Source organism: Artemia franciscana, chromosome 9 (assembly GCF_032884065.1).
Source record: "Artemia franciscana chromosome 9, ASM3288406v1, whole genome shotgun sequence".
NCBI lineage: Eukaryota > Metazoa > Arthropoda > Branchiopoda > Anostraca > Artemiidae > Artemia > Artemia franciscana.
The window spans coordinates 42,080,625-42,098,932 of NC_088871.1; the positions used below are offsets into that span (position 1 = coordinate 42,080,625).

General features: G+C 34.7%; 1 protein-coding gene across 6 annotated transcripts in view; it reads left to right on the forward strand.

The window, feature by feature from the left end:
- LOC136031433 (uncharacterized) overlaps positions 1 to 18,308 on the forward strand; it is a 509,032-nt gene that overhangs the window by 152,569 nt on the left and 338,155 nt on the right. The window contains exons 16-17 of one of the 6 annotated variants that reach the window (XM_065711011.1): positions 1,237 to 1,382; positions 10,428 to 11,934. The exons of the other annotated variants lie outside the window; for them this stretch is intronic. Coding sequence (XP_065567083.1) covers positions 1,237 to 1,382; positions 10,428 to 11,662 — 1,381 coding nt within the window. The 3' untranslated portion in view covers positions 11,663 to 11,934. Of the gene's footprint in view, positions 1 to 1,236; positions 1,383 to 10,427; positions 11,935 to 18,308 lie in introns of those variants that run through there. 6 annotated transcript variants of the gene reach the window in all.

Here is an 18,308-nt window from a genome sequence, read left to right on the forward strand (position 1 = left end):
CAAAGAAATTATTTTAAGAGATTTTTTTAGGCCCATAAATCCACTGACACTGTTGTACTGGAGGAGGATTTGGGACTAAGCAGGTTAAGGAAAGATAGGTTAATAAGCATGGTAAGTTTTGGATACAAATTTTAAGAAGTAGAAATAGACTAGCGAAAAAAGCATATTTTATTGTGTTGAAAGATAAGATAGGGGTAGTGTGGCTGGAGGAAATAAAGAAAATTTTAGATAAAGTTGGATATTCATATTTTTGGAATGAAGGTAAGGGATCTAATACGGGTAAAGTGGTTCATAAGTTAAAAGAAAGGTTACACGAGCAAGGAATACAGCAGTGGCGGGCTCGCAAGGAGGCCTCAGGATCTCTGAGTCTGTTTAGTATGGTTAAGGACACGTGGAGGGAGGAAGTTTATTTTATGTTGGGGTTGAAAGGGCAAGAAATAAAAAGGATTCTGAACTTAAGGGGAGGTTTGATTAATATTGGGGAAAGAGAGATGGAATTTAAGGGGTCATGGTGCTAACCCTGTCTCTTATCCAATATGTGGGGAAGATTCTTCTCTCTGTGAGTAAGTGACTATTTAATTTTTTTGCTCTTCTCTGAGTAAGTGACTCGTTTATTTTTCCCCTTTTTTACAGGCCAAAGAACCATTGGGGGAATAGTAAAAAATGTAAAATTTTATGTGTGTTTCGTGATGAATAAATCTTATCTTATGATGAGTATATTTTTAATATTTGGGGATTTGTAAGTTAGTATAGGTCTAATATAAGCAGCCCCTGGAAAGTGCAGATATCAAGCTTATCAGATACCGTGGTAAGCAATATAAAGTGCTTTCCTCTTGACAGTGTTTGCCGACAGAACAAAGTTTGAGAATTAAGAGTTTCCTGCTTGCTGTTCTGTGAACTCTTAAGTAAGTAAGTAAATATTGCAATCTCCAGATTTTGGGTGTTAAGTAATTGGTTTTCCAGAATTCGTTACAGATGAATAAATTAAAGCATGGTTAATCATTTGCCTAATTTAAACCAATTACACTTAATCATGGAAGTATGGTAAAGTGTCTTCTTCTTTTGTCTTTGACCGTATGACAATGCATGAACTACTTTCATAAGCGATTCCAAATTGTCGAGCTTAATTTATTTTTAATATTTTTTTTTTACTATTTTATTTAAATTAACGAAAAGCCGTTTTCAGATTTGTACCTTCTCCTTTATCGGCTAATAATCTTTCATTTTATTTTGAAGTGCCAAGCTAATTTGCGTAGAACCATGTAGGAAGAAAGTTAAGTGTGGCCATTGCTGCCCAAATTTGTGTGGTGACCCTTGCATAATGCCATCTGACTGCCTTATATGCAACAAAATCAAAGAAGAAAAGGATAAATCAGAAAAAGGTAATGTAGCAATATTTGATTTTTCTTATTTAGTTGTTTCGCTTCGAAAAATTACAATAATATTTCCAAAATTTTAATCTAAATAAAAATAAAATTGGAAAACGATTTTCCTGTGAAACTAAGTTTAAAAGTAAAGTTGTTCTTATCAGAAAAGTATTACACTTTTGATGTTTTTTATACCGAAAACATAAAAAGGGAAGGAGACAAAAGTCTTCGCCAATATCTCCCCTTCGTGGCGGGTGACCTTCGGTAACCTTGCAAAACAGTCAGATTACCTAACGTACCGAATTTAGAATTTAAAACAAATTGTTTTTATTGTAGAAGGTATGGTGTTGTCGGAAATTTCTAGAGACCTGCCTTGTTTAAGGTGCGATAGTTGAGGTGTTTTTGCCATAGGTGGACCAACATTGTGACATGTTTGCAGTGTCAGCAGTAGTAAAACAGCAAAAAAGAAGGAAATTTCTTTATTAAAATGTTTTTGCAAAAGCTGAAAAAGTTTTAATCCGTAATTATGAAGTTTCATGTGTCATCTAAGTCAGTGTGTCTCCAAAGAAAATCATCAAAAAGGTACTTAAAATTTTGTGCTGTATTATTTTATTTATTTCTATTGTTTAGCTGATGCAGGTGATTTTTCTTTTGTTTTTAAGGTTTGCTAAGCGGTATTTCCCTTGCAGCCCTTGGTTGACTCGACCTATATTTTTGTGGTTTGTTTATTGATTTTTTTTTTCATGATCACAAAAAGTTTTCATACCGTGCTTTTCCAAAATCTGGTTTCACACTATCGTTCAAGTTATTGTTATATATATTTTTTTTTTCTTGGTTTCTTTTTCTAGCTTTCTCTTCTTCTTGGCCTCTGCCTCTCTCTCCTTCTTTTATTGCTCTCTCTCTTTTTTACTTTCAGTCTATTTACTCCATCGTTTCTTTTTGTCAATTAGATAAAGGTATGTTGAGATAGATGTAGGTAGCTAGATCGACCTAGCTAAGTAAACTTAGTTAAGTAGGTAAAATTGTGAATATCTGAGCTTTACTTTTTCTTGCTTCAGTTAATTTATTCTTTCAACTCTTCTTCACTCTTTTCTTTTTTTACTCTTTTAATGTTTTGTTCGATGAATTTTGAATATTTCCATTTTTGGCTCCGTAGGTACTCTGTTTTATTATTTGTTCAAGTTTGTTCGTTCGTGATTTTTTAAATTGTGCTTGCCATCTTTTTTTTTTATATTGCTCGTGGGTTTGGGATCTTTCAGGTTTTCTAAGAAATTATAAATTGTATATATTTAAGATGGAAAAATGTTCTTGTTCTGTTTTACCTGAAGTTTCTTCAAGTAAATTTGTGTTTCTCAGAACCCTGTTTTCGTAATTTTGTCTTTATTAAGTTTTTTCTGTCGTGTCTCTGACTTTTTAAAAGTTCTTTTCACGTGTTTTTTTTTGAAGGTTTAGTTTGTGTCTTTGGAGCTTGTTCGAGTCTTCTCTCGTTTTTCTGGTGTATATGCTGAATTTTTTGCTGCTGAGTTTGCTTTATTGAAATGTGTGGGTTACATTTCACAATTTTCTGGGGGATTGTCTTTGAGAAGCGCAGGCTTCATACCTTTTTAAAATATTTTAAAATTTTTACCTTTTTTAGAATACTTTTTTAACATACTTTAAAAATATCTTCTTAAAATACTTTGTAAAAGTTCTTTTCATGTGTTTTTTTTCTGAAGGTTTAGTTTGGGTCTTTGGAGCTTGTTTGAGTCTCACTCAATTCAAATTTCACGATTTTCTGTAGATTTTCTTTGAGAAGTGCAGTCTTCGTGCCATGTGGTTTTCTTTTTCTCTTGCTAAGTGTCCTGTACTGATCTGAGAGGCTTTATTAATGCTTGAAAACCCTTCACAATTATTCTCGGTCAACCGGCTCAAATGCTTTTCTAAAGCCAATGAATAGTAGATACAGCTAGTTCTACTAATTTGATTACTCAATAAGCATTCGCAATAAGAAAATCAAATCAGAGCATGATCAAACGTTTTTAAAACCATTTTGCCCTTCTTGCATATACTTATATAGTGGATGTCGTAACCGGTACAATATAGTTGAAGCCAATAGGTTGCATTGCACTGGCTTAAGAGTTACACCTTTCCAGCTAATGCAAAGTATAGTATTTCCATTCTGGAAAGTTTTTCCAATATTCTCTTGGTCTATTCACGTGGAGCCATCCATACTCTATATCTGGTTTATATATAGATATGCAGATATTCTATTTCTGGTATTGGTCACATTCTATATCTTAGGGAAAAGGCTGATTACACAGACACATAATTTCATACTGAATACTTAAGAATTTCTGCAGTGATTTCATCTATACATCTAGAGTTCTTCTATATTTTAGCTATTTTAATACACATATGGTCTCGGTAGTGTCCGACGAGTACTTATATATGTTAAGCCGCAAATAGAGAATATAAGGTGTATTTTCTTGGTCAATAGATCTCGACCTATTTGACAGCCATAGGCAGCGCAATAGCGCTGCCTAAGCAAAGAGCGATGTGGGCTCATTGTATTGTTTATTTATTTTTTTGCTTTGTTTTATACCAGGACACTTGATATCAAAGGAGTTGTCATGTGAACTTCAAAAAAGGCTCATTTGATCGGAAATAGGAAGGGCTTGTGGCTTTGTTAGTAGTCAAAAGTGATTGGAGGGCAACTAACCCCCCTCCCAAGCCCACCATTACCCCAAACACATCCAATAAAAATTTTGTATAGCCAATTTGTTCAACGTAGTTGAAAGGTCTGCAAAATTATGTATTTGAGGATGACAACCCCCCTGCAGCCCTCAGGAGAAGGGTTGTAAGTTATGCCCTGGGGGCATGTAAGGTTTATATAGAAAGGGTGATCGTATAAACTTTGGAGCAAGCTTATTGGATTGATGATCAGAAGTTTTAGTGCATTTTATTAGATTCAGAGAGATGGCAGGGAGGATATCCTTCCTCACACCTCGTATTTTCCTGAACTGCGGCTGATAGAAATTTAGAGATGGCCATTTTTGGTCGTAGAAGCTTCGAAAAAGGCTGATTCGATTGGAAATCGGAAGGGTTAGTGCCCTTTTTAATATTTGAAAATGATTGAAGGGCAACTAACCCCCATACCCATTATTATCCTAAACACATCCAATCAAAGTTTTGAGATAGCCATTTTGCTCAACGTAAATGAAAGGTCTGGAAATTATGTTTTTAGGATGATAACCCCTCCCCCTCCCCCAGAGCCTTCAAGGCAAGGGTTGTACGCTATTTCCTGGGGGCAAATAAGGTAAATATAGAAAGGGCGATCGTATGCACTTCGAGGGAGGGGGGTGGGAGGGCTCATTGGACTGGTAATTAGAAATTATAGTGTCCATTTTAAAACTCAGGGTGATTGGGAGGTTGATACCCCTCCCCCCTCCACACCTCTTTTTTTCGCGAAATCAGTCCGATAGAATTTTGGGATGGCCATTTGTTGTGGTAGAAACTTCGGAAACAGCTCCTTTGATTAGAAATTGAACGGGCTAGTGCCCTTCTTAATAATCAAAAATGATTGGAGGGCAACTATCCCCTCCTCCCACATCCACCATTACCCCAAACATATCCAATCCAAATTTTAAGATAGGCATTTTGTTCAACGTAATTGAAAGGTCCAGAAATTATGACTTTGAAAATGACAATCCCCCCTCCCCCCCCCCAAAGTCCTCAGGACGAAGGTTTTAAGTTATGCCCTGGGGGCATATAAGTTTTATATAGAAAGGATGATCGTATACACTTCAGAAAATACTACATATAAATAATGCTACTACTGTGACTACTATTAAAACAACGCCTAAGGGCAGGAAGGTGACATTTTCAAGACATTTAGAGGGGAAGACTAATTGAATGAGAGCACACTCTCTGTATGAAGGTTGTCAAAAGGATGTAACAGCAATATCTTAGAAACAGTCTGGTGCGTGAAGTTGAAACTAACAGGGCTTGTTGTGAGGGATATTGAACATCCTAATGCTGCTGCTTCTACTCATACTACTGCGGATGTTGCTAGCTACTACTGCTACTAAATCTATGGCTACTAAAATTGGTACTACAGCTACTATTCTTACTATTGCTATTAAAACTAAGGCTATGAAGGTGAAAAATGTAGGATATATAGAATTTGTATGGAACTAAATCGAAACGCACTATGCTCACATAGGCTGTCAAGCGGACGCATCAAAAATGCTTCAGTAGTGATTCATGGTATTTATTAAGCTGCAACTTTCAGCATGTGTTGAAGGAGTTATTAAGAAAACCAAAGGTGCTATGTGCATACTGCTACTAATGCTGCGTCAACTATTGCTACTGCACAAACTAAGGGTTGCAAGGTGAAGTTTTTAAGAAATATTTGGGCGGATTTTGAACTAAATCAAAATAAACTATGAGCATGTGGACTTTCAAAAAGGCGACAAAGCAATATCTGAAGAACAATTTATATTAGTAATATAGACCTTTAAGGGTAAGCTGTGGTGGATTTTGAACTAGCCAGAAGGCCCTCTATATACACTTTTATTACTACCACTGCTGTCAATGTAACTAATGCCGATAAAGGTATTAATATGAAACTTTTAGGGAACGCTTATGAGTTTCAATTAAAAGACAACACTGTATGCATGCAGGTTTTCAGAACGGCATATAAGCAATATCATAGGCAGCACCACTTTATAATAGCTAGAAATATCATTGAAACTTTTAAAGGAACTAATTCAATTCAATATTAAAAGTTCTGGTGCCCGTTTTAAGAGTAAAACGAAATTGGAGGATAAACAGCTCTTCTCTCAAGCCCATTCATTTTCCAAACGCATCCAGTCAAAATTTTGAGGCAGCCATTTTGTTCACCATAGTAGAACGGTCCAGCAACTTTGTTTTTAGGTATATAAGGCATGTCAACCCCCCCCCTCCACAATTATGCAATTGGCCCATTATACTTTAAAACTAAAAGTTGCTTTAAAATAAATTGAAAGGCATTGTATTTATGGTTGCCAATAAGGCACATCAGTAATATATTGACAACGACTGAGGGTGTTAAGCTGAAACATTTGGGGATATCACTATTACTACTTCTGCTCTTACTACTTAAATAAATTAAAAGAGTTTAAGTGTATCCAGATTGTCAAATATCTTAGATAGAATCTTTTGGGGATGATTTTAAGTTTATTTCTTAGGTAAACTTCAGAAACTATAAAATTTAGTTAAAAAATACTGTTTGTGTCAGGATTAAAAATTGTTGTAAAAGTTTCTCCAACATAAAATAGCAACCCATACTATGGATTCTTATAGAATTAAATAAAAAAAAGTTTTTTAACTGAAAGTAAGGAGCGACATTAAAACTTAAAACGAACAGAAATTACCCCGTATATGAAAGGGGTTGCTCCTGCTTCAACGCGTTGCTCTTTGCACTAAAGTTTGGCTCTTTCTCTCAACTCTACTTTTTAAAAGAGCAAAACCTCTAGCGTAAAGAGCAGGGCGTTGAAGAAGGATATCATAAGGTTTGTTACCACGAACTGTTTGAAAAAGCTAAAAAGATATAAAATATTATTTTTTACATGAAAAAGGCAAGCTCAATAAAAAATAAACAGAAATTAATTAAATGAACATTTTCCGCAAAACAAGTTTTTCAAAGAAAAGTAAAGATCTTCATCAAGTTAAGAATGAAAAAAATAAAGTCAAATAATCTTCGAAGCATAAAACTACCACACATCACTATCAATAAATAAATGAATTTCAAAACGAACAGAAATTACAATAAATAGCCGAAACAAACTAAAACGAGTAAAAATTAACATGATTAGGGCTGATAACCCCCATACCTTCTCAAGACCAGAATACAATTTGCGCTATGCTGAAAACAAAGTACGATTGAAATATTTTCACTTTCCTTACTTTCATAAATAAAAAATTCATAAAAAATAAATTAAAAAAACATAATTGGCTTGAAATTAATAAGCATTAATAAAGCAAGAAGATAAATATACGGTTAGTTAAAATTTTCAGAAAACCAAGCTAAATGCGAAATTTGAAATTTGGGGAGAAATATATATTGAAGTTAATAAAAGGTAGTCATTCAAATATTATTAGAGCACTGAAAAAGGTATAGGGGTATTCAAAAATTTTCAAAAATGTTGAAAAATCCAATTTTACGATAACATTTGATAAATTGGCTTGAAATGTATACTTTTCAAAATATTAAGAGGACAGATATAGGTTAAGAAGTATATAACAATTTTAGAAAATATGGTAAAATCCAAGTTTAGGAACACCGTTTGAAAATTTGCCTTGACATCAATAAAAAGGAAGTTTTTTTTCAATATTAGTTAAGGACGTTAGAAGGTACAGAGTCTAACGTTATTTTCAAAGAAAAAGGAAAACGTTAAAGCTATGAATGTAATTTGGGGGAAAATAGGGTTAATATTAATAGATAGGAAGTGTTTTAATTATTATTGAGGGACACAGGAAGGTATGGGTTTGTATCTAAATTTCAGAAAATGTAAAAAAGATCAGAGTTAGGAGACTAATTTATGTAAATTAGGGTTGAAATTGATAACAAGGAAGGGCTTTAAATGCTACAAAAGGGCATAGGAAGTTGTACTATAGGAAGGTATAAATATCCAAAAATTTGAAAAAATTCAAGCTCGGAAGTGCCATGTATAAAATGTTGGCCAAAAATCAATAAAAAGGAAGGCTTTTAAATATTATTGGGATGTAAACGACATAAAATTTACAAAAAAAAAAAAAATACGAAACAAAAGGTTTTAAACATTATTGAGGGACGGTGGAAGCCATAGGGAACCACTTCAAACTTCAATGTGTATGATCTTAAATTTAGGGAATTAATTACAAAGGAATAAAAAATATTTTAATTTGTGGGCATGGGGACTCCTAAGGTGGGGCCACCAAAATTGATGCTAAAATCAGGGTATTAACTTTATATTTGTATGAAACTTGCATCCATTTGCACTATTGAACTCAAATGTAATGTGAAATATAGGCGAAAAATGCTCTATAGACGAAACCCCTGCCATAGGGCCAAGAAAAATATGTATATAAAACCTTTTCTGAATCACTTCAAACTTCAAACAATGTAAATTCAGCTTAGAGGAACAATTTGAAAATAAATAAAAAATAGTTACAGTTGGTGATTATTGGGTTTCTCGAAGATGGACCTTCAAATATCTTTATTCGGTTTATCTTGTAATTTAGAACTCTAAATAGCAACCTTTGTTTATTCATTACGCAGACTGTAAAACATAGCTCATATAAAGTAAAGTTTGGTGATAAAAATGACAGACCAATTATTCAATTATGCACCAATTATAAAACAATTGGTGGTAAACAATGGGCAAATTTTATAACTTGAAAACCTTTCTCTTGGGGCTATGTTTGGAGGGGTGTCATTTTATACCTAAATGCATTGAGCCTTTCAACTATGATGAATCTAACCATGGATGTAATCTCTATATAATTCAATCTCGGTGAAAATCTACTCCAGACAATTACTCTTAACCACTCCAAACGTAAAATTGAGACGGAAAAGAGAATTAAGACATATGAAAAGAGTTTTGTACAAGAATTCTAGCAAATTTCCACAGTTTATAATTTCCCTCACAAGTTCACTTCCAGGAAACTTCCCTCCCAATGGAAGATTCCCCTGTGGAAAAATCACCAGTAGAAAATGTGTCCCCCCATTTTGAAAATGTATGCATGCATCCAAATAACAGATACTATGCGTAAACAATGGGCAAATTTTATAACTTAAAGACCTATCTCTTCGGGCTGTGGGTGGAGGGGGGTCATGTTATACCTAAATGCATTGAGCCTTTCATCTATGATGAAGAAATGGCAATCTCAAAATTATGATCGGACGATTTGGGAAAAAATTTAGTTGCCGTACAATTCTTGATCACTTAAAAAGGACACTAGAACTTTTAATTTGTTTTCAAATGAGCCCTCTTCTGATTTTCTAAGATCGTTTTTCTTGCAAAAAATGCAAAATTCCGCATTTTTGAAGATAGGAACTTGAAACCTAAACAGTTCTCTTATACGTTGATTCTAATAGCGTGATTTTCATTGAGATCACTTGACTGTTAGGGGCTGTTTATTCCTTTTTTTGAAAATCAGGAAAATCTTCTCAGGGTCTTAACCGTTGATGGGTAAAACTAAACTTAATGAAATGTATATATTTGAAATCAGCATAAAAACCAATTCTTTTAATTTATCTATGTATCAAAATTCTTCTTAAAAAACCTGTTTTTAGAGTTTCAGTTACTATTGAGCCGGGACGCTCCTTAATTACAGTTCGCTAACATGAACTTTATGAACCACAATTTTGTCAGTTTTTTCTTTTGGTTGTTATTACGTATATGAGGGAGTTACCCCCTCCGCACTACCTCGCTCTTTATGCTTAAATTATTGTGAATTTGTAAAAGGCCTATTATTTCAGTTAAATGGTCCTTATGTGTCAGAAGTCATTCTTAAATACTTGGAACAAAAAGTAAAACATTAGCGTAAAGAGTGCGGTATTTCAAAGGGGGCAACCTCCTCCTATACGTAGTAATTTCTGTTCGTTTTAAGTTTTAATATTGTTCCTTGTGTTTTTTTTTATTATTTAATAGCAACCACAAGCCGAAAACATACAATATCGTTGGTTTACTATCACATATAAATCATGGTCACGAAGGTGCTTAATATTATATGAAATGCAAAGATTGGCAGAATTATCATACTAATAAGTCCTTAGGAAAATAAAGACAGGGTATATAAATGCTAGACATCTCATTTTGTGTATTTTGTTCTTGAAGAGGAATATAATGTGTTTTTTTTTTGTTAAATAAACATTTATTTGAATTGGTAAGCTTGTCATTTTACTGGTAATTTCAAAAAAACGGCACAAAGCTTTACAAATGCATTGCAATTCCAGGAATTGTTAGTCGCAAACTTTGAACATAAAAAACATAAATAAACATAAGAAAAAGCAACTGAACAAATAAATACATTTATATATGCATGTTTTCTTTTCAGAAGCACGAAAACGTCAGTTAGAAACGTACCAAGAAATTGCCCAGCAAAAGGCACTTGAGTATAGAAATGAGACAACAAGGTTTAAAGTATCCGGTTTGGATCCCTCGTCCTCTGTCTTTGTAGATGTTAGAGACAAAGTTCTTAAGTACATCCAACCTGCTCATAGCTGGCACCCTGAGGTTACATCAGTCCAAGAGGTTTTTAATGCGAATTTACTCGAAGCTTTTTACTTATGTCAAACCAATTTATTTGAACCTTCAACTTCACGTGAGAAATTTCACGGAACAAACACCGAAGCTTGTGAGAATATTATTACTAATGGCTTCCGACTACCGCGCAACGATGGCCAACAAAGAATGTTCGGCTTTGGTATTTACTTTGCCACTGATTCTAGTAAGAGTGCGCAACAAATCTATACAAAAGGGTCAAATATACTTATATTATGCGACGTTCTACTTGGAAAAGAAATGAAGGTTTCAACTCCTCAATATATAATGAATTATAATACTATTAAAAGTTTAGGTTATGACTCATTGTTTGCTCCTCGTGACACAAAAAGTGCTGGTGGAGTTTTATTTGATAAATTCGTCATCTACGACCCACGTCAAGCATATCCTAGATATATTATCAATTTCAAAGCTACTCAAATGGGAGTCCCTCTTGGAAGTATACTATCAGCCAAGTTTCAGAAACATGAAATTTACCCAAGTAGATACTTTAATCCATCAAATGAGCTGGACTATCACTTTCGTGTAGCTGAGGCACAGTTTCGACGCTTGTGTCAAAATAGAGATGTGATAAAAGTAACTTATGTGAGAAACCCAGCATTAGAATCACAATTTTTGGAAACCTCAAAACAGTTTGCTGCGAAATATGGAGCTGGTGCAGAAGAAGCCAATCCAATATTGGCATTTCATGGTACTCCAATTGAAAAAAATATTGAGTCAATCCTCAAGAATAATTTTCAACGCTCTTACATTAAGCGAACAGCTTATGGCCATGGACATTATTTTTCAGAATTCCCTGAAACAGCTTTAGGATATGCTGGTAGTGTGAAAGCTCTGATACTCTGTAAGATATTAGCAGGGAGATCACTGGATGTTACTGGTACCACCCTTCTAACGAATGGATACGACTCACTCCGTGTTAAAAAGGATGCCTTTGGAAGAGGAACAATGATTATCATCGACAACGAAAAACAGATATTACCTCAATATGTAGTTCACATAAATTAAATGCTGTGATAAGAAAAATAAGTGCAAAAAACACGAAACGGAAAGTAATTTAAAGCAGAATAAAAATGGATTAATCACCAGGAACTGCTGTTATGTTTTTTTTGAGATGACAGATTAACTTATATATTTTTAATCTAATTTTGGTAGTTATTTTGGAAGTGTTTAGGTCAAAATTCCATCAATTTTAAATGATATCCTTATCTTTGGTTTTATCGTACTATTTCCATTGTCCTGCCTGCAACTAAAAATACTAATAAAATATATTATACTAATACTCGTCTCATTATAATTTTATAGAACTATCGTCTAAATACTTTTTTGTCGACTGTCACAGATAGCAATTTGAAAGTCACAAGAGGACTGAAAACCTTACATTCTAGTTGTATTATAAAACTAGCTGTTGGGGTAGCACTTCGTGCCACCCCAACACCAAGTTGGTGGGGGTGCTTCACGCCCCCCAAGCCCCCCCCCCACACGTGTAAGTCGTTACGCGCCATATTAGTTAAGCGCCATTGTAGTTGTGTCTCTATGTCCCACCTGTGAATATAGATATATATATATATATATCATGAAAAGAGAAATCCCAAATGCTACAGCACAAACACAAAAAAAAAAAAAAAAAAAAAAAAAGAGACAGAAGGAGAAAAGGGAGACTGTTTTCCTAAATTAGTGATTAATATAGACCAGCACTTGAATGAGGCCATAACATTTATATATCCCCCTGTGTCCCCCGGCGTCCCCGTTGGCGCGCCACCCCAAAACCTAGTTGGTGGGGGCACTTAACGCCCCCCCAAGCCCCCCCGCGCGCGTAAGTCGTTACGCGCCATATTAGTTACGCGCCATTGTAGTTGTGTCCCTTTGTCCCACCTGTGAATATAGATAGATAGATAGATATATATATATATATATATATATATATACATATATATATATATATATATATATATATATATATATATATATATATATATATATATATATATATATATATATATATATATATATATATATATATATATATATATATATATATATATATATATATATATATATATATATATATATATATATATATATATATATATATATATATATATATATATATATATATATATATATATATATGTTTTTAACTACGTAAGACTTGCGAATATACAACATTCTTTGCTGTCCCATTGTCTGTGCATATAAATAGATTGTCAGGTTTACCGACTCTTGAACATGCATCATATAATGGTCCATGGGAAAACAATCCGTATTCAGATCTATACCTCATGATTCTAATGATTGCCCTTGAGCTTTGTTGATGGTGATTGCTAATCGACCATTCCCTGTGTCGCCGTCGTCATTTATATATCTTCCTGTGCCCCCCGGCGTCTCCGTTGTAGTTGTGTCCCTGTGTCCCGGTCGTCATTTATATTCCCTGTGTCCTGGTCGTCATTTGTATCCCGGTGTCCCAGTCTGTCATTCCCTGTGTCCCGGTCGTCATTTGTATCCCGGTGTCCCGGTCTGTATATACATTCGTTTTTGAAATGGTATATGATGAAAGAAATTTTTGTATTTTTCCCCTTTTTTTTTTTAGTTTTTTTTTTAGTTTTTACTTTTTTTTAGTTTTTTTAGTTTTTTTCTTTTTTCTTTTTATTTTTTTTTTTAGTTTTGTTTTTCTCCTTTATTTTTTTTTTCTTTTTTTCTTTTTTTTTCTTTTTTAGTTTTTTAGCTTTTCTAGTTTTTTTTATTAGTTTTAGTTTTTTTTTTTTTTTTTTTTATAGTTTTTACATTTTCTTTAGTTTTTTCAGTTTTTTTTTTACTTATGTCCTGGTCATCATTTATACTCCCTGTGTCCCGGTCGTCATTTGTGTCCCGGTGCTTTGTTGATGGTGATTGCTAATCGAACATTCCTTGTGTCCCGGTCGCTTTCTCTTTGAGTTTCCCGGTCGTCATTTATATTCCCTACTAGCTTCGCGCCCCCCCAAGCCCCCCCGCGCGCGTAAGTCGTTACGCGCCATATTAGTTACGCGCCATTGTAGTTGTGTCCCTGTGTCCCACCTGTGAATATAGATAGATTTATATATGTGTTTCAAACTACGTAAAAATTGCGAATATACAACATTCTTGGCTTTCCCATTGTCTATGCATATACAAAGCCGTATGTACTAATAATGACGTCATATGCAAACGCTCTTTTTACAAACAAACAAACATGCATACACACAACTTGTTTTTATATAGATAGATAGATAGATAGATACAATACAAATTAACTGCGTAAAACTTGGGAATATACAACATTCTTCGCTGTCCAATTGTCGCTGCATATAAATAGATTGTCAGGTTTACCGACCCTCGAACATGCAACGTACAATCGTCCATGGGAAAAACAATCAGTATTAAGATCTATACCAGATTTTTCTAATGATTGACCTTGAGCTTTGTTAATGGTGATTGCAAATGCTAATCGAATTGGGAATTGCAATCTTTTAAATTGAAAAGGCAGATCCGTTGGAATCATTTGAATGCGAGGAATAAGAACAGCCTCACCCTCAAAAGGCCCTGTCAAGATTGTGGCCTCTATTAAGTTTTCCATTGTTTTTTTACGGTAAGTCGCGTGCCATTGCAAAGCTTTGGTGGGTTGATATTTCTTAAAAGTATTATTGGTACGCCTATTTTTAGTTGTAGGACGTGTGGTGGAGACCCTGAAAGATCCACGAAATTTAAAAATTCAGATGGATAATTAACCGCTTCATTTGGTTCCAAAACTGTGTCGACTGACTTGTAAAGGACTGCCTGGTCTCGAATCTTGGTCAAAACAATATTGTTGATTTCGTGGACGTCTATATTTTTGGGTGCGAGAATCGCTCTTTCTCTTAGCCATTTATTATTTTTATAATTGTTTAGAATATTCGGAAATACTTTTTACCCTGTTTTCGACGTTCAAATACTTTATTTTTAGTATTCCACGTGTAATACGAAGGCACTTCAGTATACAGCAGTTTTTTTGCAAAAGAATCATTTTTTCAAAGCGAAAAGAAAGCGGTTAACTTTTATCCGGTGGATTCAGGGCTCTTTGTTGCACGTTGGTTTCCGAGAAATAAACACGTTAACCATTCTGTAAATGTACCGCTAAGTGAACAACAGCTGGACTACGATCATGTATTGGAAATAAAGGAATTCGCCAAACAGCTTCATTACTGCTAATGTATCTTCCAGCCTGATATTGTACGATTTCGTCGATATCTTTGATTTCGGGCTGCAAGCCAAAAACTGCCATGTCACTGCCTTTGTTGACGTATTTACATATGTATTTGATTGCCTTTACGGAGTTACAGTATTCAACGTTTATGTGTGCATTAAATGTTTTTGATAATAATGGGGAATATGGAACAACCCACTGGTTATCTACTTCGATGGTGGTACCATTACGCTTCTTTATTATTGCTGTTTTACCCCCATCTTCAGTAGATCTTCTTCTATATTGTGGGTAACCATCATTGCCAGTAATTGTGTTGGATACTAAAAGTTGAGGATATTGCTTTGTGCACCTTCCTTTGGCCATGCATGGTGAATTTTCGTTCAGTGCACCGCAAGGTCCATGCATCATATTTTTTACAATAATATCATGTAACCCCTTATCAACATTTTCATCAGGTATTTCAGCGGAAATCACATCATCAATTTCGTTCGAAGTAATTTTTTTATGTAGCCAGATTAGTATATGTGCGTGTGGCAAACCTCATTTTGCCATTCCACTGAGTACATCCAGCATCGCACTGACCCAAACACTTCAAGTTTTACTATGTAGTTTATCAGTGATTTCAAATTTTGCCGGAAGACACGGGCCGTAATGTCATGTCTATGAACCGCCGATTGTCCTTGAAGTAAAAGCTGCAGTATCTCGTCCCAAGATTGATTACATGTAAATGTAATAAAAAAATCTGGACGACCATAGAGACGAACATACGCAATAGCATCTTTAGCATATTCATGCATATGACGGGGACTGCCAGCATAAGACGAAGGTAAAATTGTTAATCTTCCAACGTTTGTGGTATTACCGTCATTTATAACTGCATCTTGCAAATGAATGTATTGTTCAGAGCGGAGCTTGGTCTGATTCAGGCGGATATATAGCAAACGTTCTGATTCAATTTTAGCATACATATCAACGACGAATTGGTGAAACAATTCACGGCATTTTAAAATATAATTTTCTTCATCCTGCCGAATCATTAGTCTATAGGAATAATAATGCATTGCGCTGCATTTCTTATTCATTTCTTTGTTAGTGGCTGGATTCATCAATTTAATATTAAAGGTATAGCCGTCGGCTCCATCCCAAAAAATGATAGGATATTGTAGGGCATCGTAGCATCGATGAGTTTCAGCAATTCTTAACAACTGAGCGTTTCGCTTATGAAGAATAATATCTCGAGATAAAAACTGATCACCGACCATAACGATGGCCACTTCGTCGATAGTTGGAGCATTGTATCTACGCACATGTTGGCCAGGAGGCGTTTTGTCAGCGGAAATAACAATTTTATGCGTATCAGTAGGCATCAAATCGATGGCTGTTTTGAACAGACGCACTAAATTATTATTTTCGTGGAGAAGATGTTGCGACTGGGAAACGATTGTCCTTTCAACGTTGGGAGACATTTCGCAACGTGCATTCAATTCAGAATTTCTATCACTGATGAAGTACAATTGTAAAAATTTATGATTCTCGCCTGAGAATGGTAGAAGGGACCCTGCTCTGTGATAAATTTGCCCTTTTAATTTGAAAGTAGACATAAATTGATCTGGATTTTCGATTTGGGCTCCAAACGACGTCATTTGGAAACATGAGTTGTATTTTCTGATTTTTGACAAAAAACGCTTAGATTCTGACGTAGTTCCAGTAAGGAAAGTCTTCAATGGCTCTGGTGGTGCAGCCAATAGAGGAAGTTTAACTTTTATAGAGGAAGGCCTTGCAATAGGGACAAATTTTGGACATTGTCCTGATTTGAACACATCTACTCAAGCTATAATCATCGACTGGGCTGTACCTGAATGCCAGGCGATAACTTTCAGGTTGCTCTGATTCCTCGGCACGCTTTCTTTTCTTACTTTCTCTATCAGCAGCAAGCCTGATTTCTTGCTGTTCTTGTGATTCCTCGGCACGCCTTTTTTTTCAATTTCTCTTTTAGCAGCAAGTCTGGTTTCATGGTGCTCTGGTAGTGCCTCGGCACACTTTTTGTTCTTTCTTTCTCTATCAGCCTCAAGCCTGTTTCCTTGCTGTTCATTTGATTCCTCGGCACGCTTTCTTTTCTGACTTTCTCTATCAGCAGCAAGTTTTTTGGCATATACTCTTTGAGCATCTTCCTCGGCTGTTGCCATTGTAAGTTCATCAGTCATTTTAAAGTTAAACATTAATAGATTTCTACGTGTGTCTTACATATCTTTAATGACGTCGCCGTCATAACAAAAATGACGACAACTAACTTCATGACGTCAGTCAACACACAAACATGACGTCACCTGACAGACACATCCACAGACAACTTATCTATCTATATTTATATATAAACTAGCTGTTGGGGTGGCGCTTCGCGCCACCCCAACACCTAGTTGGTGGGGGCGCTTCGCGCCCCCCCCAAGCCCCCCCGCGCGCGTAAGTCGTTACGCGCCATAATAGTTACGCGCCATTGTAGTTGTGTCCCTATGTCCCACCTGTGAATATAGATATATATATATATATATATATATATATATATATATATATATATATATATATATATATATATATATATATATATATATATATATATATATATATATATAGGTTTTAACTACGTAAAACTTATACAACATTCTTTGCTGTCCCATTGTCTATAGATATATATATATATATATATATATATATATATATATATATATATATATATATATATATATATATATATATATATATATATATATATATATATATATATATATATATATATATATATATATATATATATATATATATATATATATATGGTTTTAACTACGTAAAACTTATACAACATTCTTTGCTGTCCCATTGTCTTTGCATATAAATAGATTGTCAGGTTTACCGACTCTTGAACATGCAACATATAATGGTCCATGGGAAAACAATCTGTATTCAGATCTATACCTCATGATTCTAATGATTGCCCTTGAGCTTTGTTGATGGTGATTGCTAATCGACCATTCCCTGTCCCGGTGTCCCGGTCGTCATTTACATCCCCCTGTTTTCCCCGGTGTCCCCGTTGTAGTTGTGTCCCTGTGTCCCGGTCGTCATTTATATTCCCTGTGTCCCGGTCGTCATTTGTATCCCGGTGTCCCGGTCTGTATATACATTCGTTTTTTAGTTTTGTTTTTCTCCTTTATTTTTTTCCTTTTTTTTCTTTTTTAGCTTATTTAGATTTTTAGATTTTTTAGTTTTTTTATTAGTTTTTATTTTTTTTTTCTTTTTAGTTTTTTTGTCCCGGTCGTCATTTATATCCCCCTGTTTCCCCCGGTGTCCCCGTTGTAGTTGTGTCCCTGTGTCCCGGTCGTCATTTATATTCCCTGTGTCCCGGTCGTCATTTGTATCCCGGTGTATTTTTTTTTATTAGTTTTTAGTTTTTTTTGTAGTTTT